This window comes from Leptonychotes weddellii, chromosome 10 (genome assembly GCF_054177405.1).
Source record: "Leptonychotes weddellii isolate Sample4059 chromosome 10, ASM5417740v2, whole genome shotgun sequence".
NCBI classification, from domain to species: domain Eukaryota; kingdom Metazoa; phylum Chordata; class Mammalia; order Carnivora; family Phocidae; genus Leptonychotes; species Leptonychotes weddellii.
Genome location: NC_138378.1, coordinates 91419425 through 91442201, shown reverse-complemented (window position 1 = coordinate 91442201; position 22777 = coordinate 91419425). Strand labels below are relative to the sequence as shown.

The following is a 22777-nucleotide window of genomic DNA, read 5'->3' as shown; positions in this document are numbered from 1 at the left end:
TCTCTCTCTCTCTCTCCTTCTGCCCCTCCCCCCCAACTTCTCTTTCTAAAAAAGAGAAAAAAGAAAGAAATGGACAGAATCATCAGGCAGAAAATCTAGAGACTAACTCATTCAACATCACATCACATTCTCAAGCTCACATGGAATAGTCACCAAAACAGATCACAACCTGGGCCAGAAAACGCACTTAAACAAATATGAAAGAAGGGGCGCCTGGGTGGCTCAGTTGGTTAAGCGACTGCCTTCGGCTCAGGTCATGATCCTGGAGTCCCGGGATCGAGTCCCGCATCGGGCTCCCTGCTCGGCAGGGAGTCTGCTTCTCCCTCTGACCCTCCCCCCTCTCATGTGCTCTCTCTCTCTCACTCTCTCAAATAAATGAATAAATAAAATCTTTAAAAAAAAAAAAACAAATATAAAAGAAGAGAAATCATACAATATTTGCTCTCAGATAAAAAGCAAAGTAAACTAGCAATCAATAACAGAAAAATAGCTGGAAAATCATAAAATACTGGGAGATCAAACAACACACTTCTAAATAATATGTGAGTTAATGAAGAAATCTCAAGAGAAATTTTAAATTATTCTGAACTAAATGAAAGTAAAAATACAACATATTGAAATTTGTGGGATGTAACAAAAGCAATGCTTAGAGGAAAATTTATAGCATTGAATGCATATCTTAGAAAAGAAGAAAGGTCTAAAATCAGTCATCGGGGCACCTGGGTGGCTCAGTCGTTAAGCGTCTGCCTTTGGCCAGGGTCCTGGGATCGAGCCCCACATCAGGCTCCCTGCTTAGCGGGAAGCCTGCTTCTCCCTCTCCCACTCCCCCTGCTTGTGTTCCCTCTCTTGCTGTGTCTCTCTGTCAAATAAATAAATAAAATCTTTAAAAAAAATAAAATCAATCATCTAAGCTTCTACCTTAAGACACTAAAAAAAGAAGATTAAATTAAATCCAAAGTGAACAGAAGAAAAGCAACAGTAAAAATTAGAGTAGAATCAATCAAATTGAACACAGGAAATCAAGAGAAAATCAATGAAAACAAAAGCTGGTTCTTGAAAGGATCAATAAAACTGATAACCCTTTAGTCAGTCAAACTAAGAAAAAGAGGACATAAGTTACTAATATCAGAAATGAAAGAGGGGACATCACTACAGATCCTTTATTAAAAGGATAATAAAGGAATATTATGAACTATATGCCCACAAACTTGATAATCTAGACAAAATGGACCAATTCCTTGAAAGATACAACTCACACAAGGAGAAATAGACAATCTGAATAGGCCTATATCTATTAAAGACATAGATTCAATAATCAATAACCTTCCAAAACAGAAAGCACCAGGCCCAGATGGGTTCACTGGTGAATTCTACATAGCATTTAAGGAAGAAATTATACCATTTTTCTACAATCTCTTGCAGAGGATAGAAGCAGAGGGACTACTTCCTGACTCATTTTATGAGGCCCTAATCACCCTAAGACCAAAATCAGACAAAGACATTACAAGACAAGAAAACTATAGACCAATACCTTTCATGAACATAGATGCAAATAAAAGCTTGGAGAATTCTTTGCTAGGAGACCTACACTACAAGAAATACTAAAGGAAGTTCTTCGGGCCAGGGGAAAGAATCCCAGATGGAATCCCAGACTACCAGAAAGAAATGGAGACACCAGAAATTGTAAACATGTGGATGAATATAACAGATTGACTTCTGCCCCCAGTTTTTAAAAAAGACTTTTCACTGTTTAAAGCAAAAATCATAAGAATGCAGAAGTAAGATATACAGTAACACTAGCACAAAGAACTGAGAGGGGTAAATAAACTATATTGTTGCAAGACGCATGTGAGTGATGCCTGCAGGGTGTACCCATTTGCAGACTCATCTAGCTGTACACTTAAGATTTGTACACTTCATTGTATGTTAATTACACTGTACTTCAATAAAGTATTATTAACATAAAAAGAGAAATATGCAGAGGTCTGTAAGCTGTGGAGGACTCACAAGTAGAGTGGATGTTTATGTTTGTCACTGGGGAGTCAGGTCCTGCTCCTTGGAGGAGGCTGTTACAAGCTGAAGGTGGAGCAGGGCTGAGAGGGTCAGTTTGCTTCCTGGGGTGCTTCCAGGCAGGAATTTCCCTGCATGATTGACTCCTGCTGGAGCCCATCTTCCTGCCTTCATGGGAGCTGCAACAGGGCTTGGCCTTTGAGATGAAGGGCCCTGAAGCTTGGCCTTCCTGTCCTGGGACTTGGGGGGAGGTGGGGAGCTGGAAGACGGCTCACCCCCTTTCTGGGACCCTCTCCCTGTGGTGGGGAAAACTAGAATGTCAGCCTGGAAGGGACTTCTGATTCAGTCAGTTTGTTGCCGCTGTTTTGCAGAGAGGACTTGGGGCTTAGATAGAATAAATTTGAGAAACTGGACTTGAAAGCAGGCCTCCTCTTTGTACTAGAACAGCTGCCTGGGGCCCATTTAACATTGTCTTCCCTGAACAAAGCTAGAGAATCTACAGTTATCCCTTCCTCTGCCCCTTTTTAAAAGATCCTCATCCCACCAATGCCCTTGCTCTGTTAGCTCTGGGGAAAACAACTGATAAAACTAATTGATACTAAGGTGTGAGTGGCTGATACCCATTTAAAGCCTTCCTAAACGGGCATGCAGATTAACCACCTCCAAGAAACTGTCCTAATGATGTGGTTCCATCCAGTATGGCAGGCTGAGGAGAAATATTTGGGGCCAGGGGCAGGCAAAGGAGGTGAGAAAAGAGTTGCCAGGCTGCAGGCAGCATGGTGTATGAGAGAAGGCAAGGCTTTGTCCCTGCCCTAACTCACTGGCTCGTCTTGGGCACATTAGATGACCTCCCTGGGCCTGTTTCTTCCTCTGTAAACTGAAGGCTGGACACGAGAATAGCTCAGAAGTCCTTCATCTCTGACATCCTAGCCCTTTTCTTTTTTTTTTTTTTTTTAAAGATTTTATTTATTTATTTGAGAGTGAGAATGAGAGAGCATGAGAGGGGGAGGGTCAGAGGGAGAAGCAGACTCCCTGCCGAGCAAGGAGCCCGATGCGGGACTCGATCCTGGGACTCCAGGATCATGACCTGAGCCGAAGGCAGTCGCTTAACCAACTGAGCCACCCAGGCGCCCCCCTAGCCCTTTTCACTTACCTCCTTCTAGTGTGTTCACTTTACAAGAGTGGTTTTGCTACCATCTTTGGCTCTTATGACCAGTCTAGAAGGAGATTAGAGCCCCAGGTGTGTGGGGGGGTGGGAGGTCGTCCAATTTCCAGGTGAGGAAATGGGGTGGAGAAGGAAGGCCAGTCAGTGGGATGAACTCTGAGTTCCCCCCTTCCCCCAGGCTGCCTCCTTCAAGGGGCTGGAGGAATCTTCTTTGCCTGCCAGAACCCTGGCTGCTTCCCTGGCCTGCCCAGGGCAGTAGGGCTCCCCCTGGATGGGGCCCCAGAGGAAAGTAGGGGACCCCTGCCAGAGGGCTGTTCCTTCTCAGCTTCTCCCCAACATCAGGCCTCGGAGCCACCTCCAATATCTTCACCGATTCCCAAATGCCCCTCACCTTCTGCACCTCTGTGCCTTTGCCCAGGTGTCCCCTCCACCCTGGCTGTCCTTTCCTCCTTCTCTGCCTTCTCCTATTACCCCCTGGCCGACCCCAGCCGGGCCACTGAGCATCCTGTTTTCTCACTGTAAAGGGGAGTGAGGGTCCCAGCACCGCCCACCTTGCCAGGCTGTGGTGAGGGTTAGAGATGCTTGGGTGGGGATGGTCGCGGGGTCAGAAGTAGTGAGGAGGACCTGGTGGGCCCCATGGCAACTTCCCACGCTCACCCTAGGGCCAGGAGGTGGCCGGCCCTGCGCTCCCTCGGCTGCTGTTCTTCTGAGCTCTGAGTTGACAAGGCCAACAGGGAGCCTGGGGACACTGGTGCCCCTCCCTGGAGCCTCCGCCCTGCCCCTGCCCCTTTCCCAGTGAGAAGCCCGAGATGGTGAGCTCCTTTCTGGCTTTCAGGATTTAAAATTGTTTATTTCTAAAATAAAGAAAGCAAAGCCTCTGAAATGGCAGTAGTTATGTGGTAATAAAAGGAGGCCTAATGGGCTCTGGTTGAGAGGGGAGAGAGAAGGAGTGAGACGCCACACTGCCAGTCACCAGGGGCAAACATCAGGGAATCATGGGTGCCACTCCCTAAGGGACCAGGAGGAGGACATGGGATGGTGGGGGACAGCCTAGAAGGCGTGCCTTCCTGGCCCCTCCCCCCCTGGGCTGCATTCTCCTCTGGGGAATGGGCTTCCAGGCAAAAAGGCTTGGGAGCAGACCCCTGAGGCCACCGGATCCTTGTCTGGCCTCCCACGGTGGTCTCGGGGTGGGGGTGGGGAGCCCGTGGCTTTGTTTGTGGGACTTGCTGTCGGATCAGAGAAGCCATGACCCCGTGCCAGGACGGGGACCTCAGAGACCATTCGCACTAGGCGTGGTGGGTCCCTGGCCACGTGTAAGCAATCCTGCGCCCATCACACACCTGTTCCTGCTGAACCTGCAGGCTGCTGCAGGATTTCTCCTCACTCGGGGCACCCCAGACTGCCATGCCCGGCGGGCAGACACCCGAGGAGCCATGGCCAGACCCGGGGTGGCCCCAAGCCCCTGTGTGTTGGGCTCCATTTCCCCAGCTCTCCTGTCCACAGGGGAAAGCAGTGACTCAGTCCACAGCTGAGTTACTAAACATCATCCTCCAGAGCCCTGCTTCCTCTTGCTCAGGTCAGGAATTTGTGCTGAGCCCCTCATGCCTCCAAAAGTCCACGGAAGTCCGCGTCAGCGTGGCCAGGAGCTCCCACCTGTTTGGATGGAACATCTCTTCCAAAAGTTCCCTGAGAAAAGGTGCAGATGAGGAAGGTATGTCTGAAAATGGCTTCAGTGCCCTGTCACACTTACTGTTGGCCGGAGTGGTCATCCAGGTTCTTGCAGCGGATGGCCGGCTCCAGGGAGGCCCCCAGCTGCTTGACCCTTTTGGCCCCCAGCTGCTGGGGCAGCTCCCTCTGACCCTGTGTGCATGTCCCTGTCTCAACCCCCACTGTAACATCCTGTCACCAAGAAACCCCCAGCAATCATTACAAACAAACATGGCAAATAGGCAAAGAAAACACTAACACACAGCAACTTTAATTAACAGCAAAGCACATGGAGATCACATTCCAGGAATGTATTTTAACAAGAGGCACCTCCTGGGGAGAAATGGAAAATACTAAGGGAAAAAAAAAAGCCCATCCCTTGCCTCTGCCAAACTCCTCTCCAGCAGCTGCCTCCTGTTTGAGAAGATCTACATCTCAGGAATATTAAATTTTTTATTGTTGTTTTTTTCTCCCCCCCACTTTTTTTTTTTTTTGGCAGAGAGGGTGTTTATTTTATTTTTTGAACCAGGAGCAGCAGCAGTAGAGGGAGAAATGGGCGAACAGGCAAGCTGGCTTGGGGCCTCCTTCTGCCTCGGCTGGGATGTGGCGGGACAGGGTTGCAGGACTCCTGGTGTTAGGAATGGACCAGTGAAGTGCAGGGGGCGGGCACAGTGGTGCCCTGCCTAGGAGTCTGGCTGGGGGTTTCTAGGTGCATCAGCAGGCTCACACTGTGGGGGAGGGGCCATCGGCTGGAAAGGCGCAGGGAAGGAGATATGACTCCCTGCTCATCCATGGGGAGGCACGAAGGGGCTCCCACCCCTACCTCCTGTGAAGAAACTCAAGGTTGGTGGCAGGCCTGAGGTCACCAGCAGCCAGCCCAGGACCCTGTGAGTGCCCATCGTGGATGCTCACCAGGAGCGCTGAGGGCACCTGCCCACTGAGCACCTGGAGCTCCTTCTCTGGCTCCCCGAGCCACGGGCAGGGGCCCACCCCAGGGACAGGGTTAGTCGTAGTACAAGAGTTGGGGGGGGACATCCCAGCAGCCCACCTTTGCAGAGTCCCTCTGGGTGCGCAAGGAGAAACTCCTGAGAGCATGTGTGAGAACACCCAGTAGCAGGACCACATGCAGAACGGGACCCCATAAAATATATGAGAATATATTTTATATGAGAATATATTTCTCATATATTTTATGAGAAAACAATGAATGTCTTATTCCTGTATATGAATTTTAGAAGATTCAGAAGGAGACCCCCAAAATTGTCAATAATGATTATCGGGGAGAAGGAGATGGTTCATCTTAGACGTTTGGTGTTTGCTTCAATTGTTTACCATGAACAAGTATATATTTTTGCATGGAGTATTTTTATGAAAAAAATAATACTAGCTGAAGTTATCTCTGGGGACAGAAACTTGTTTGGGGGGACAGGAAGTAGTTAAAAGACACATTAGCATTGTCTAGAATATTCAAGTGTGTGTGTGTGTTTTCTCTTACAAAGAGATGTTCTTGAGCAACTTAAAAAAAAATCTTAAAAGCCTAGTAAGTAAATAAAAAAATAAAACCCCTGGCTGCAGCTTCTGAACCCCCTTCCCCCCATACCTCCTCCACTGTCACCCTGCCTGGGAGTCTCCGGTCTCAGGAAGGCAAATCTCTGCCTGCAGCTGAAGGAAGGCCTGCAGAGGCCTCACTGGCTGGACTCAGGCAGGAGCCAGGCCCAGAGAATCTGCGTGTTGGGGCTAGGACAGCTCAGCACTCAGGATCCCAGCTCCGTGGGCCTCTGGTGTGGCTCAAAGGCCACAGCATTTGCCAATCCTGCAGTTAGCTTCAGAGGAGCAGGCCTGGAACCAGGAGCCTGGCCCTCATCCCCCAAAATGGGTGGTACTCTTGACATTGATCCCTGCCCCCTCCCCACGTGGGCAAAGCACCATTCCAGTCTCCAAAGCCCTCCGAGCCACTCTTGTTGAGTTCCTAGCGGGGCCCTGGCGGACCCTGAGCCCACCAGCTGGAGGGTCCACACCTTTGTCTGCTGTGAGGCTTGACCCAGCATGAGCTGGGGGAGCGGGTGTACTTGGGGGAGGAGGTCCCAGGCCCCTTCCCAGCACCAAGCTCCCTTCCCCCTCCCCACCCCCGCTGCTCTTCAGTGGCTGGCAGGAGGCATTGTTCAGCACCTGACAGTTCCCTCTGCCCCCCCACTCCCCAGCTCCTGCCTCCCTCACTGTCACGTCAGTTTGGACAGCTGTCATGCCAGCTCTGAAACACACCCAGTTTCCCCAGCTCAGTTCTGGAAAGAGCCCCGGACAGGAGCCAGGAAACTCAGACTGGAGTCCTCACTCTGCTTCCACCAGTCTGGTGACCTTGGCATCCTTTGCCCTGGGGAGTGAGAGACCTACCACCTTCCTGCCCAGCTGGGTGAGAGCATCAGGAGAGCTGAGGGCTGGAGGAGGCAGACAAAGCAGGGTCTTCATTTATTCAACATTCAGCATTTACTAAGCACCCGTAGCATACCAGGTGCAGTGCTAGGGGAGACCCAGATAAAGGAGGAGGGGTCTCTAACATTGAGGAGCTCACAGTGCAGTGGAGTGGCCCGCTGACAAGGGGACAGAGAATTATGTGGAAATTCTACAGTGAAGGCATTTGAAGTAGCAAAACAGGGCCCTGGGTTCTGCCTGGGGGAGCTCAGAAGTTGGCAGAAGAGGGACAATTTGTTTTGGGCTTTGAGGGATGGCTAAGAGTTCACCAATTAGAAGAGACCAGAGGGGGCCTGTAGACAGCAAGCCAAACAAAGAGGAAGCAAAACATGTTTCACCTAGAGATGCTTTATAAGGGTTGTGGTGAAAGATGACACTGAAAAGGCAGGTGGGCAATTGGCCTTTGTATTAGAGTAATTTTGGCTGCAAGTAGAAGAGTTGCCCAACTAAAATGTGTAAACGCACATGATGTTTTGTTTTTTTTTTTTAAAGATTTTATTTATTTATTTGAGAGAGAGAGAATGAGAGACAGAGAGCATGAGAGGGAGGAGGGTCAGAGGGAGAAGCAGACTCCCTGCCGAGCAGGGAACCCGATGCGGGACTCGATCCAGGGACTCCAGGATCATGACCTGAGCCGAAGGCAGTCGCTCAACCAACTGAGCCACCCAGGCACCCCCGCACATGATGTTTTATTATGTCACATAACAAATTGCCAAGGGCTGGCTAATTTAGCAGCTCAATGATGTAGTTAAGGACCATTTTTCCCACCTTGGCTTTGTTTCCTCATGGTCACAGTGTGGCTGCCACAGCGCTACTCAACATGTCCTCACACATCCAAAGACAGCAAATGGGCAATTTCTCCAGATGACTCAGCAGACTTCCCCCCAGGTCCCTTCATCTAGAATCGGGGCTTATCTGTAAAGGGGGGCTGAAAAAGCAAGTGCCCGGCATTTTCTCTCTAATGGAAGGCTGAATGGGCCAGTAAGGAAGAAGGGTGGAAGTAGAGGACCTGGGAATGGCCCTTATGAGACAACCAGCAGTGTCTTCCAGGCTTATGAGTGAGGGCAGCTGCATGAAGCAGTGTGGCCAGGGTGATGGTGGTGTAGTCTGAGTGCTGGGAAGCACACACACACACACACACAGAGCAGTACTCACATTATCCCCTAGAGGGAGGAGGGAAGGGTAATTGACACGGGATCACCCAGAAGAGCAGTGATCCAAGTTGTTCAATGCTTCCCTGAAGCTTGGTGGTCTCTGTGGGGAGTCTGCAGATGGCCGTGGAAAGGGCAGGGCCCTCGGAGCCGAGGACAGTCTCAGGACACGTGGTGGAGCAGGGGTCCCATGCCAAACTCTTCCCCATGAGTGCCTGAAATCTCCCCATGAGAGCTCCATTCCTTTGGATTAAGCATCACCCTCCTCTCTTTTACAATGTGAACACCCATAGCAAGGCAAAGACAGTAGGCCACAGTGGGAGGAAGTTGACAGAATCATCCTTAGTCCAGAAAGGGCCAAGGGCCCAGGGCATCTGGTTGGGGAGGAGGCTCTAAGAAGGAGGGGGCCACCCAAGACGATCTCTGCTGATGTCCCCGGATGTTCCCAGCACTTCCTCTTAGAGGCCTCACTGGGCCACTGAGGAAGAAGCAGCTGGCCTCAGTCATGGCTGTGGCCCTGAGGCCCAGGCTGGGGATGGGTCAGTCAGGGGAGCAGGGGCGGGGGGGCCCAGAGGCAGAGCCTTCCCTGAGTACCTGCGGGAGGGGACCTGCCCCCTGATAGCCTGGGCACTACCGTTAGGCCCTCTTCCCAGAGCAGGCAGCCCTGGCCCCTGGCTGAGTGCAGGCCGAGGGAAGGGAGGCAGGGCTTCTGCCTGTGCGGTCTGGGCTGTGAGAGGGCCATGGCTGGGCTGGAGGCTCTCCTGATCTCCGAGACCCCCTCCCTCACAAAGCAGAGCCGTTAGGTCGGCTCCAGGCTCACCACGGGCAGATGTGAGAGAGGAATAAGCTTCTCTCTTGTTCACACACTGTTACTCCCAGCAGAAATGAATCCCAGTGGACATGAGCCTCTCGCTTATTTTAAGTCCTGCCAGGTGGCCAAGTGGCTTCTGGGAAGGAGCTCCTTCGCCAGCCATGCCCTCCCCAGCTATCCCTGAGCCACCAGCCCCTTCCCTTCCACTTGTTTCCCTGACACACTTCATGTCACCACTGTCCTGTGAGTCCTCCCGTCCCCCCTCAGCCTCCCTCCCACACAAGTATGATCATCATCCCTGCCTCCCTAGCCCGCTCCTCCTGTGTGTGTGAGCGCTTTCACGAGGCTGACTGGAGGCGGGGGTGGGTAGGTGGCCAGGCCCCAAGCGCACCAGCCCTCACCCCGCCTCTCACCTCCCAGCCTGTCCCCCCAGGGCCCTCTCTTTTGTCAGGTGGGGAGACTGAGTTGGAGGGGCAGGGATGGGGGGAGGCGTTCCGTTCCCAAGAGCCTCACACAGAGCGTGAACTTTCAGAAGGTGTGACCCGCCCATGGTGCCGAGCAGGTTCCCTACCCCTTGGTTCAAGGTCCACCCCTCATCAGCTGGCTAGGGGCCCGCACTCCCAACACTGGAGGTGCATTCCTCTAGGCCATGGTACCGTGTCTCCAAGAGAGCCCCTCTGAGATGAAGAAGTTCTAGTAGGGGCTGCCAGGGTTGATCTTCAACTCTCGGCCGAGAGGTCGTTTCTGGGCCGTGCTGGCCAGCAGGCCCCTGCTGGGGACAAGGCCGGGTGGTGGGGACTGGCAGTGCTGGCCTTCAGTGCTGGCTGCCTTCCATCCTGCTCTGTGGCCACTTTTCTGGACCTCAGCTCCCTTTTACAGAACGGGGGGAGATGTTCTTTGAGCTTCCTCCCGGCTGCAACATCAGAACGGACGCCTATTTCTGTTTGCAGCTGTGGGACTTTGGTCAAATTGCTTGCCCTTCCTGAGCCTCAGTTTGATGCTATGTGAATGAAGCAGACAGTGAGAACCCCCTGTGCCCAAAGTATCTCACTGGAGCCTCCCAGCAACCCTGTGAGGTAGTGTGACTTTCACCCCCAGCTTTACTGTTGCGGAAACGAAGGCCCAGCTAGAGGGGCACAGCTGGGGAGATGGGCCTGGCCATTAGGTCCCCCGTTACCAGACGGAAGGCCGGAGCAGGGCGCAGCACTAGGGAATGGTGACCCAGAATGCCCGCCTCCTCGCCTGCCTCTCCTGGGCTGCGCATCTCCGGGAAGGCAGAGGAGGGGTGGCCGCCCTGCCCCACGTGCGGGCTCCGGGGGCAGGGAGATGCTGCTGACTGCTGTGCCCATAATTGCCACTTCTCCATCGCTGCTAATAGCATGTTTAGCTTGCCGACTCCTCTGTTTGCCTGGTGCCTCCCACGGCCCGGAGCTGGGAGTCTTTTAGCTTCTGTTGGGGCAGGATAGCTAGGGCAGAGACGGCCTACCTGTTCCCCGGCCCTGACTGCAGCCCACGGTCCACCTGGACCCTGGGCTTGGTGGGGTGCCCCGTGCAATTCCCCCCAGGAATTTCCCTCTGGGCTCTGGGGAAATGGAAAGCGCCTCCTGTTCTTGGAGACCCGGCTGCTCCATCCCTCTGAGCTCTAGTGCTCTATGCATCTCTCGCCCCAACACAGGACCTAGTGAGGGAGGGTTCTGGGTCTGAATGGCTTCCTCGTGTTCGGAGTGGGCCTCACAGAGTGGGCAGGACTCGGGCCAGCCCGCCTCTACATTACACTTCCACTCCTCCTTCCTACCCCTTTACATCCACAGGCCACCAGGGGACCCATCTTAGATACAGATCTGGCCATGCTAGGGCATGATGAACCCCCAGCCCCCGAGGAACCGTCAATCCTGAGCTTCCACTTGCCAGGTTAGTAGAAAACCTAGCTCACACTCTGGGGGGCTGCCTCTCCCCCTGGCTTGTCCACAGACCCCAAACGTTCATGAGCTTCCCAAAAGTGCCGTGCCGGATTTCCCTCCTGAGGGGAGAAGGCCCTTCAGGCTGGCTAAGCCCACTGCCCTTGGCCTGGGACTTTATTGCCACATGGTGGCCCTGGCTTCCTCATTCCTGGGCCTAGCACCTGCCTGATGAAGGGCTTCTCCCTTGGGAGTCCGCAGCCCTCTGCTGGGCCACATTCTGGTGACCCACTTGCCCAGACAGGAAGGACCCCCCAGTGGGCAGAGAGGGCAGCTGGGGCAGGGGAGCCGGGGTGAGTCCCTCTGTGCTTCTCCTGTCTTAGGGAGGCACTTACCTGAGGATGTTATGATTCCTTGTTTCCTGTGGCTCACTTTTGGAATGCTCCCTCCAGGAAGGCAGGGGCTTGGGGGGCTTGGTCCCATCCATGGTGGTCTCTCTAACACTTAGAGTGGTAGTACATGGTCTAGACCTGGTACTCAGTCACCACCTGTCGACTGAATAAATGGGTACACATTTTGGTTCTCTTTTCCCTTAACATTATTTCACAAAGACTTTTCCAAGTTTGCCATTTTTCTTGGCTGCCTAATAAATATTCTGCCTTATTGACACATCACCCATCCACTCCACCACTCGCAGACCATTTTGGCTGACTGCAGTTTTGTCCTATTATAAATAATGTTACTATAAACAGCTGTGTACATATAGCTATTTTTCCCCTTGCAATTATGTCTTTGGGAGGAATTCCAAACAGTGGGATTACTGGGTCAAGGAGCATGGCATATTTATGGCCCTGGTTATGGTGGGACTGGCTAGTTCTCAGCCCCCAGGCTGGCCCCAAGGTTTGTTGCTGAGCGCCAGCCACAAAAGCCCCTTCCCTTTGGGGCCGGAAGAGGTGCTCTCTCTGGCTCCCAATGGGCTGCGGGGCCAGGCGCAGGGGCAAGGGAGCTCACGTGGGGTTTGTGGAGGGGTCAGAAGGAGGTAGCTGTGGGAAAAGCAGAGGCGGGGCGTGTGCCCCGGTTCCCAGAGCATGCAGAGGCCGCTTCCTCTCCCAGACTGCCTTCCTTCTCTGGGACCAGCTCTCCCCTATCCTGGAGAACCCACCCCGGGCTCTGAGAGGGGAGCAGTACCCACCTGGGGGCTGCAAGAAGAAGGGGTGGACTCTGGTGCCTCAGCGATTTCTGGCTTTCCTCCTCAAGGCCCTTTGGTAGGGGGCCATGTTTGGGGAGGGACAGGAGGTGAGGAAGCAGATTTTGAGCAAAAACGTCTGCATTGTTGTAGAAAAAGGGTCTCCGATCTACAGTCTCCCCAAAATGCTCTGTCCGTGTCCCCTTCCCTTGGCCCCACACATCCTCACTCCCTGAGCCCCCTTAATCCATCACCAGTCCCCAGACCCAGCGTCCTGGATGGTAGAGGGGGAAGGATCCACAGCAGCCCCTTCTGGGCCCCGATCTAGAACCTGCCTCCTACTGGAGGGCAGGGTGGCCAGGGTGTGCCCCCTCCAGGCATACCTGTCCAGTCGTGGAGAGACTCACTCACAGTTCAGGAACTCAGCCTGGTCCCTGGATGCCTGCACTTCCAGGGGACCTCTGAGGCTTGACCCCACTGACAGAGCCGGGCCCCGGGGGGAAGAGGGGCTGCTGAACACACAGGAGCTGGCTGAACCCACATCAGCAGCGCTGGACAGCAGAGGCCTGCGTGCCTTCAGTGCCGGGAAGGAGGGGCTGGGGCTCCCAGTGTCCCTTGGCTCTCCCTGAAACTCTTTCCCGGGCCCTCTGGCTTCCAGGCCTCCAATGGCAAGAAGTTCTGGGAAACAGTGCAGAAAGAGCATGGGACTTCTCATCCTGTCACCAACTGGCTATGTGACCCACACTCCCTGCCCTCTCAGCCCACAGCCGTACCACGGGGGCACTGACACTCAGTCCTGCCTTGTGGGGATCCTGCAGCGGCTTGGGCCAAGGCCTCAGCAGGGTGGGCCTCGCGGGGTGGCTGACCCGACGCAGAGCTCGCTTCGACGCTGGACCCAGGAGGGCCGGGAGTCTGGAAGGAGCCTGGTCCCTGCGTCCTAAGGTCAGCCCTTGGCCCAGTGCTAGGCGCTCCTCTGCGTTAGGGGTGTCAGCCCTCTTTCCTCAGCCTCCCCTCCCCTTCCGGTGCCGCACTGTGCCTCACAGAGATGGGGAGCTTTTAGCTGGCTGATGAGGGAAACAATGGCTTTGGGAGTGTGTGGGTGCACATGGGGGGGCCTGTGTGGGTTGTGTGATTTTTCCCGGACAGCCAGGCGTGAGACGGAGAAGAAATTATTCTGTCTAAAATCTCAGAGACGAGCTCTTCTCCCGACGAGCTGGCAGAGTGACTGTCTCATGGCTGGGTGGGGAGCTAAGAGATACGGTGGGCCATTCCCAGGGGCAGGTGTGAGGCAGGACAGGGCCAGGCTCTAGTGAGGATCCCAGGAAGGCCATGACAACAAAGATAACCGTTGATGTTTGCCCAAGCGTCGCCCCCTGCAAAGAGCCGTGACATCCACAATAGCGGCCAGTCCTCACAAGCATCTACGGGGACCGTCAGGTGGCCAGACATTGTAATGGACCCGGTTGACAGATGAAGAAACTGAGTGGGGCTCCAAGGCATGAGCTGACTTGCCCAGGTCACAGAGCCAGTTAGTGAGAGAGCCAGGGCTTGAACCCAGCCGTCTGAAGCCTGAAGTCCACCTCTGCCTGGCACCCCACCCTACATGACCCCATGGAGGCGAGGGAGCGCCAGAGCATGGGGCAACAGCTACAATTTATGTTCTGGGTCCTCAGGTAGAATCTGCCAAAGGTGCCCTCCCATCCCCCACTCCAACCCGGCCTCAACCTTCAGAAGTATGTCTTCCATGTTGGAGGGGGAAAAGGTTGGGTTGGGGAGAAGGCTGTCCTCCTGGGACCCCAAGTCCCAGAGTGTGGAGGGTGGAGGCCCGGGCAGCCCTGGGACTCACAGGCAGGCTCCAGGAATCTGTTGGGACTTCTAGCTCTCTGCCATGATGATTTTTTTTTTTTTCACCACAGAAAAGGAGCCCGCTAACAATGGCTAGAAACTGAATCCTCCCCAAGAATCTTATCCCCTTTGCTGGCAGCATTTTCTTGGCAGAGTGGGCATTCCTGTGGTGAGGGGGCAGGTGTAAGGAGAGTGGGCAAGTCGTCATTCTGGTAGTCCATGGGGCTGTCCCTTTCATCCCAGGCTCATAGTGGGAGTTGGCTTCTCCATCCACAGCAATTCAGGCCTCAGCCACCTGACTTGCTCGGACCAAGAAAATGTCACTGGAAGCGATGTGTGTGTGACTTCTAGGCAGAAGCTTTAAGAGCCCATGTTAGTCCACCTCGTCTCTTTCCTTGTCTCTGAGGTCCTGGATGCATCTGTTGAGGTGAAGCCTCCATCATCCCGGGCCACTGAGTGACTTTCCCCACGGTGAATGTGTTGCGTGTGTAAGAAATAAAGTTTACTGCTTTAAACCCATTGAGATTTGGGGATGGTTACTACATACCCCAGCCTATCCTGACTGGTACAGTCACCAAGCTGGCCAATAAGAACCTTGCCTAGGACTTTAGAATTAGGATCTAGGCCTTTCTAATGGGCTAGACCCATAATATGTAAACCTGACTTCTTTGTTTTCCTCCATGGGAATGTGGAAACAGGGAAATCATTCTTTTTTTTTTTAAGATTTTATTTATTTGGGCGCCTGGGTGGCTCAGTTGGGTAAGCGACTGCCTTCGGCTCAGGTCATGATTCTGGAGTCCCGGGATCGAGTCCCACATCAGGCTCCCTGCTCGGCGGGGAGTCTGCTTCTCCCTTTGACCCTCCCCCCCCTCATGCTCTCTCTCTCAAATAAATAAATAAAATCTTAAAAAAAAAAAAGATTTTATTTATTTTTTGACAGAGAGAGAGAGAGGGAACACAAGCAGGGGGAGTGAGAGAGGGAGAAGCAGGCTCCCCGCCGAGCAGGGAGCCTGATGCGGGGCTTGATCCCGGGACCCTGGGACCATGACCTGAGCCGAAGGCAGATGCTTAATGACTGAGCCGCCCAGGCGCCCCAGAGAAATCATTCTTTAAAAGAGAAAGAAGAAAGTGGGAACAGTAAGGAGAAATGGAGAGATATCTCCCCCATTCTATTTCTTTCTCTCTCTCTTTCTTTCTTTTTTTAAGATTTTATTTATTTATTTGTCAGAGAGAGAGCACAAGCAGGGGGAGTGGCAGGCAGAGGGAGAAGCAGGCTCCCCACACAGGACTCGATCCCAGGAACCTGGGATTATGACCTGAGCCGAAGGAAGACGCTTAATCTACTGAGCCACCCAGGCGTCCCATGAGCATTCTGTTTCTTGCCAAAGATCTGGATGCATAAAAATCCCCATGTCCTTCTATGAAACTCTTCCCCTTTTTATTATACAAGCTTGGGTTGGTTTAGGTTGCTTTCAACCAAGAGTCCTACTATAGAGTGCAAGGGGATTTGGGACAAGTCTCCATTTTACTGATGAGGCTCAGAGTGGTCAAGTGGCTTGTCCAAGGTCATACAGCCATTTAGGACAAATGTTCCCACGCTCCCTTTCTTGGTGAAATAATTCCAACAGTAAAGATAAAAATGTTGGTCTTCCCTTCTCCCAACGCCACCCTCCAAGAATAACTGTTCGTCAATTTGGTGGGCATTTTACCAGAACTTTAAAAAATATGTTACAAACATATATGTATACCACACTCAGAGTTTTATTAGAAAAATGGGATCATATTATCCCCATTTTTCTGAACTATGCTTTTTTCATTCTTCAGATTGTTGACATTTGCAAATTCTATCTGGGCCAGGCCAATCTGGTGATGTGCCAGGAAGAGAAGGGGTGAATGAGGCCGGGGGCCAGGCTCACAGGGCTGAGGTCAGAGAACCCTCCAGGCAAGGGGTGCGGGGGTTAGAGGGAGACTCAGCCAGAGTGGGAAACTTCCAGGCACTGCACAGACATCGGCCCTCCCCGGCAGCCAGCTCCTCTGGCCGGCTCCAAGGAGTCTGGTGTTCCACTTATGTTAAAATCCGCTGCCCCTGCGAGTCCTCCCCGCAGGTGCAGTACCTCTCCATTCATTCCCCGGGCAAACTGCTTTAGCGGCCTCCCTGCCCCGCCACAGTAGACCCGGCAGGAGTGGGTGTGACTCCCTGAGTCTCATACTGGGGCCTCAGCAGCCCCAAGGACCCTCCCTACGAAAGGAAGTAACAAATGCCATTATGGGCCGGGAAGAAATCTAAAACTCAAAGACCTAGAACCAAGGGCCCCAGGGCATGCAGAGAGTGGAGAGAACACCAACACAGCTGAAGGCAGGCAGGCAATCAAAGGAGGGGGCTGAGTTTTCAATTAACAGGCTCCTCTGCTCGCAGAGGATAATTAGCAGATTAGCAAGGCTGGTGGTGCTGATGCAGCCAGGACTGGGCCGGGCACCAGGGTGGGGGAGAACTGGGGCTCCAGATGCCACAGGAATGAAAGGCACCTTCCGGCTCAGGAACCTGCGGACAGCTGAGGGTCACTGGACTGAGCAGGCTGGATGGCAGGGGAGAGGCCCAGAGGGTGGGGGCCGAGTGGGGGGGACAGTAGGGTCATCACACTGTCTCTCCCATCCTGGCCTGCAAGGGCCCTGGGTTGGCAGAGTCCTCTCTGTCTGGGGAGGGGCTCAGGAGGGGACTTATGAGACTACTGGGGAGTCATGGTGTGGATGCCCCTTGGACTTGCACGTTGCCATACAGCTCACAACGAGCTTTCAAGGTCATCTGGGGGCAAAGCTGCATAATGTAGACAGGAGAGCAAGGCCTGTGACATTAGACACCCCTGACTCAAAATCTTGCTCTCATTTCCTGACTGCGTGTGGTTCATTGGACATCCCCGCTGCTCTCCAGACTTCCCAGCTCCTTTCTCCTTAGGCAGGACCACACCTAAGCATAGATGGGCCAGTGTGCAAGCCCCCAGCTGTGTCTTCCCCTGCCAGGGAGTTTGAGAAGGCCGCTGTTCCAGAGAGCAGAGCCTCGATCAGCCTGAATCCCTGAGTGACCTGTGTGGGGCAGATGCCCCTGCCAGCCCCCTGGAGACATATAGCAGGAGCCAGAAGTGAACAGTTGCCTTCAGTTATGAGATTTCAGAGCTGTTTGTTACAGCAGCAAACCAAGCCAGTCCTGATTCTTACAGGGGGTGGCCCTCACCTCCCTGAGGCTCTGTTTCCTTATCCATAAAGTGGGTAAGAATGATACTCACCTTAAATGATTATTGGAGGGTAAGTGAGATGACATATAAGGTAGCTGAAGGGTACTCTCAGCTCCTAGGTCCCATACTCCCTGTTAGAAAAAAAAAAAAAAAGGCAATGCTGCTACAGACCAAGGTCAAAGACCAGGGACATTTCTTTGGCCACGACTAGTGGCTGGAACTTTTAAATGCTGAGCAAAGAGTTTAAAGTTGGAGTCGGGGTATAGGCAATGTCCATGGGATGCTGGAGGCCTGGCCTGCACCCTCCTGGGAAGGGGGAAAGCCAGGCCAGCTCCTTCCCTTTCTGGCTTCTCCAGTTCTCATCTGTCTGCAACGTGCAGAGAGGGGCTGAGGGCTGCTACCACCATCCTTGCCTGGGGATAGGCTGGCTGGGCCAGTAGGTAAGTGCTTCTCCCGGAGCTGCTGGCCCCAGCAGGCTTCCCAGGGTTCTTTCAGGCCCCAGGTCTGTCAGCGGCACATGGGTCCCTGAAGCCCTCCCTTGCACCACCACCCCCCCGCCCCTGTCCTGCAGCAGCCCAGCTGCACGTCCTCTCCTGGCCAGCCCCTGGTCCTTCTACCAGCATCCCCTTCAGCCCGTTCCCAGCTGGTCCCACCATCCCCCATAGAAGCGGAGCAGGTTACAGCCATGGAGACGGCTTCTGTTCTCGTCCACTCTGTTTTTGGCCTGTTCCCCACTGTTCCTGTTTGGTCTATAAGATCAAACCCATTTTTGTTCAGCTGATCTCATTCCTCCTGGAGTTTCTGATGCTCTGCATCCAAAGGCCGAGCAACGGTTTCTGTCTACTTTCAAATATGAAGCTGTCTCCCACCCTCTGTAGTTGGCTCCCTGCTCCGAGTTCACCTGATTCTTTAGAGGTAGAATGTTCCAGGCACAGGCTTTTAAAATGTCCTTCTTAGCCTGTGCATGTTCCCATGGGACAACCCTCCCCCCCCGGAATCCAAGGTGCTGTCATTTCTCCCCAGCCAGTAGCCACGGCCCTCCTCTCTGGGGCCTTCCTGCCCACCCTGACTGAGCCCACTGAACCCTCTGGACTCTGAGATGCACGAACACAATCAGGATGCCCCCACAGCCACTGAGGATACTGATTAGGAAAGAACTCAACTCTCGGATGTCCGACACGGAGCAACAGACCAGCAGGGGTTGGCAGTTTCCCTCGGCTCTCTCACAAATGATTCCCTGTTACAGCTGCTGTCAGCTGCCGCCACCGAGTGACCCGAGAGATGGCCACTATGCTGTCCAGCCCATCAGCCTCTGGTCACATACGGCTAACGAGCACCTGAAATGTGGTCAGAAAGAGGGAGATGTTCTGTGAGTGTAAAATACACACTGGATTCTGAAGTCGGGATGAACACAGAACGTGAGCTATCTCAATTAATTAATACATTAATTATAACACCGTAAATTATCTCATTAGTTAGTATCATAACCATCTCATTTATTTGTATTGATTACATGTTGAAATGATAGTATTCTGAACATATTGCATCAAGTCATTATTGAAACCGGTTTTACCTGTTCTTCTCACTTTTTAAATGTGGCTACTAGAAATGTGAAATTACCCGCGTGGCATGCATTTCATTTCTACCGGCCAGCGCCGAGCCAGACGCCTCTCCATCCCTCCCACCACGTGGAAGCCTGCCCTTGAAACGCCACGTATTCATTTCCTATCGCCGCCGTAAGTGCTTCCCACCAACTCAGTGGTTTAGGACAACACAAATTCACTATCTTACAGTTCTGGTGGTTGGAAGTCGGCCCCAGGCGTAAAAATCAGGGTGAAAATCAGGGTGGCACCAGGGCTGCCTTCCTTTCTCGAGGCTCAAGAGGAGAATCCGTTTTCTGCCTTGTCCAGCTTCTGTGAGCTGCCCGCACTCTGCTGCTTGTGGCCTCTTTCCATCTGCAGAGCCAGCCGGGGCAGCTCAAGTCTCCGATCTTGTCTCTCCCACACAGACATTTCTGTCTTCCTCTCCACATTTCAAGGACTCTGGTGAGTACATTGGGCCCCGCCTGGGTAATCAGGACAATCTCTTTATTTTCAGGTCAGCTGACCGTAGTAACCTTCATTCCATCTGCAACCATAATTTCTGCCTTGCTATAGAACTGAACACGTTCCCAGTTTTCAGGGATTAAGACGTGTAGATCTTTGGGGTTCATTCTTTTGCCTCCCACATGCCAGTAACCCTGTCCATCTGTTTTCTTGTCCTGTTCAAACTGGCATATCTTGGAGGTGACTGATGTGGGGATATGTTTCATTTCCCTGGTTTCCTTCCCTACAGGCTCCTGGGAGCAGTTTGGGGACCATGTGATCCCAAGAAGGCGATTCCATCTCAAAGGGGGGTGGGTGGGGGACAAGGGAGCGTATGACCTGACTGAAGTTAAGTTTTGGACACATAAGAAAAGTCTGCTTTCAACCAGCCACCCTTCCCACAGGTTGCTGAGGCACAGGTCCACAGGTCCACCCTCATCCCTCCTGTAACCCCAAAGAGGACTCTCCCACCTCTGCACCTCCCCTCCCTTGGCGGAGTGCTCTGTTTTGAGTGTGCTACTCAGCCTCATCCAACCCCTCTTTTCTGGGAACTGCTCTAACCCTCTGGCTGAATCGATGGGACAAGAGATGGACACAAGGATGAGCTGGACCATCAGATGCTCTCTCCCACAGATCTGAAATAAGAATGCAGACATGCCAGAAGTCCATTAACCGAGGGAACTTGGGAGCTGTGTGCTGAGGAAGCCTCCCTTCACCCAGAGGGATAGAAGGCGCAGATAGTGTGGGGGAAAAACCCAAGGCAGGCAACCCTGAGGCCAGGAGAGCCAGAGGGGGCAGCTGCTTCCATCTCCAAGGGCTCTCCAGCTTGGGTCCAGTCCTTCCTGAGGTCTGACTGCCCCTCTTGCCCAGTGGGTCTGCCACACTTCCTCAGAATAAATCCCCATCCCCCTCTTTCTTTCTCTGTAGAGAAGTTCAATGAATTTTTATCACTTGAAATCAAAAGAGCCTTCAGTAAGCCACCCTTCCCATTCCCACACCAGCCCTAGGTCCCCAAACTAGCGCCCCAGCCTTTTGGGGATCCTCATGCATGTGGTCCTCTACCCCGCTTTGTGCCAGGCAGATGAGGCTGCTGAAGCTCACGACTTTAACTGAATTGCCAGGGTCACAGAGAGCAGCAGCAAGTAGTGCTGGACTGCGTCCCAGGCCTTTGACCCCAAACCTAGTGGCCCATGTGGCTAGTTGTCTACCCAACAGCCATTCTCCCCTTCCTTTCCCTCAAAGCCACAGACAGTTACACAACCCAGTATGACCAAGGACAGGTGTCCTCTGAGTGGGGCTTTCCTGTGAGACCCAGTGGCTCTTCAGTTTGGCCCTTCACTTCCCCTTATTCCTCTCTGGGGCACGAAGCTGTGTCTGAAAGTGCATCAGCCATCTTGTGACCATGAGGACAAAGGCAATTGCCAAGGGTGGCAAAGTAGGAAGCTGAAAGGACTCTGGTCCCTGATAACCTCACCCCAACCCCAGTGGCCTCCCGCCTCTGGATTTCCTATTACTTGAGGACAAAACCCCAAAGGCTTATTTGCTTAATATAGTATTGTCAGGTTTCCGTGCTTTTCTTTATATGCAGTTGTAACTGATCCTCACCTGTGTCCTTTGGGAATTTTGGTCATGGATGGAGTTTCCTGGTAGGAAAGGAAAGGGCTTCAGAGACTCTCTAATGTCACCATTTTGTCCTTTCAGGTTTGCAAGGACAGATGGAGGGTCAGCAGGAACTTGGTCTTCCTTGGTGTTCTTAAGGGTGAATTCTAGGAGGATTCCTTCATCAAAGAAGAGGAGAACCCAAAGGAAGATGGCCACCATCGGAGCCATTCTTTTCATTTTTACTGATGAAGAAACTGAGCTCTGTGTCAGTTAAGGTATGTTCGGCTACAAGTAAAGAGAACTCAACCAATGGAGGCTTAACTGAATAGGAGTTTATTTTACTCATATAACAAATCTAGTGGCTTTAAGACTGCCTCACAGCCCAATAAGTTGAAAGTGTGAGGTCGGCAAGTCTGAGATTTTCTTGGTATTTCCCGCATTGTTGCACAATGGCTGCCACAGCTCCAAATATCACATCCTCACTTACTGGTGAACAAAATTGGAAAGAAGGGAGAAAGACAGAGGGGAGGAAAGAGGAGGGGGGCTTTCCTTATAGAAGAAAATCTTTCCCAGAAGGACCACAGCAGAGTCCACCTTCATCATTGCCTGGGAATGGGTCACATGGTTACCCCTGGTTGCAATGGAGGCTGCCCAGGCAAGGATTTAACAAAGGGCAGAGGCGCTGCCACAACTGTTTACACAATTGTGATCCCTCCTCCGACTGCACACATTGCTACCAAGCCAAATCAGGGTTGTGTTTGCAAGGTGTGAAGAGAGAATGCCTGCCAGGTGGGTGACTGACAAGGGGTGTGGCTTGTCCAGGGTCAGACATTGACTAGTGAAGAAAGCACCAGGCTAGCCCCAAAACCCCTCTCCCCTGATATCGGATGGGAAGAACCTCTGCATCCTGATGCAGCACATGCCGCTAGAGTATCAGAACCCTGTACTATTAGGGTAGTCTACACCCTTTCAGCCAGTGCCCTCTGCTGGAGACTGGCCAAGAATGAGTGTGTGATGAAATTCTGGCCAGCAAGATATGACAGAAAAGTAGCTAGGGGGATTCTGGGAAAAGTTCCCTTATTCTTAAAAAGATGTAACCAGAAAAACAAAAAAACAAAAAAACAAAACCCCAAAACATAACCAGGAAGAGGTGGTATCCTCTGCTGTGTACAGTCGTGTTTGGGTGTGATGCCTGGAACTGTGGCAGCCATATTGTGATCGTGAGAGAAGCTACCCTGAGAACAGAGCTGGCCCACTGAGGACAGCATGGGGAGGGTGAAGAAACCCGCTTTTCCTCTGCTGTCACTGTAGCACTGAACTGACCAGCACTGAGCTCTCCTGCCTTGGGGCTTCTTTGTGCAGGAAACCGCTCTCTTTTATTATTTAAAGCCCCTTTGAGTCGGGCCTTCTGTTCTTTTCAGCTGAAGGCATTCTAACTAATCCACACATCTCCCTCTGCTCCATTTCCTGCTCCAGAGGCAGGTGCAGACCAGCAGCAAGCGGCCCCATTCCGGGGGAAACCAATGCTACCTGTTCTTTGCCCACACAGTTGGAGCTCAGCCTCTTACGGCCGGCTGCTCATTATACAACCATGCTGCCCACTATAGCCATGAAAAAGG

General features: G+C 52.7%; 1 protein-coding gene across 1 annotated transcript in view; it reads left to right on the top strand.

Annotated features, from left to right (window-relative positions):
- Positions 1–22193, top strand: part of ADRA2B (adrenoceptor alpha 2B) — a 60788-nt gene extending 38595 nt beyond the window's left edge. Inside the window, exon 2 of the mRNA XM_081796851.1 lies at positions 21258–22193. Coding sequence (XP_081652977.1) covers positions 21258–21432 — 175 coding nt within the window. The 3' untranslated portion in view covers positions 21433–22193. The remainder of the gene's footprint in view (positions 1–21257) is intronic.
- The last annotated feature ends 584 nt before the right edge of the window (positions 22194–22777 follow it).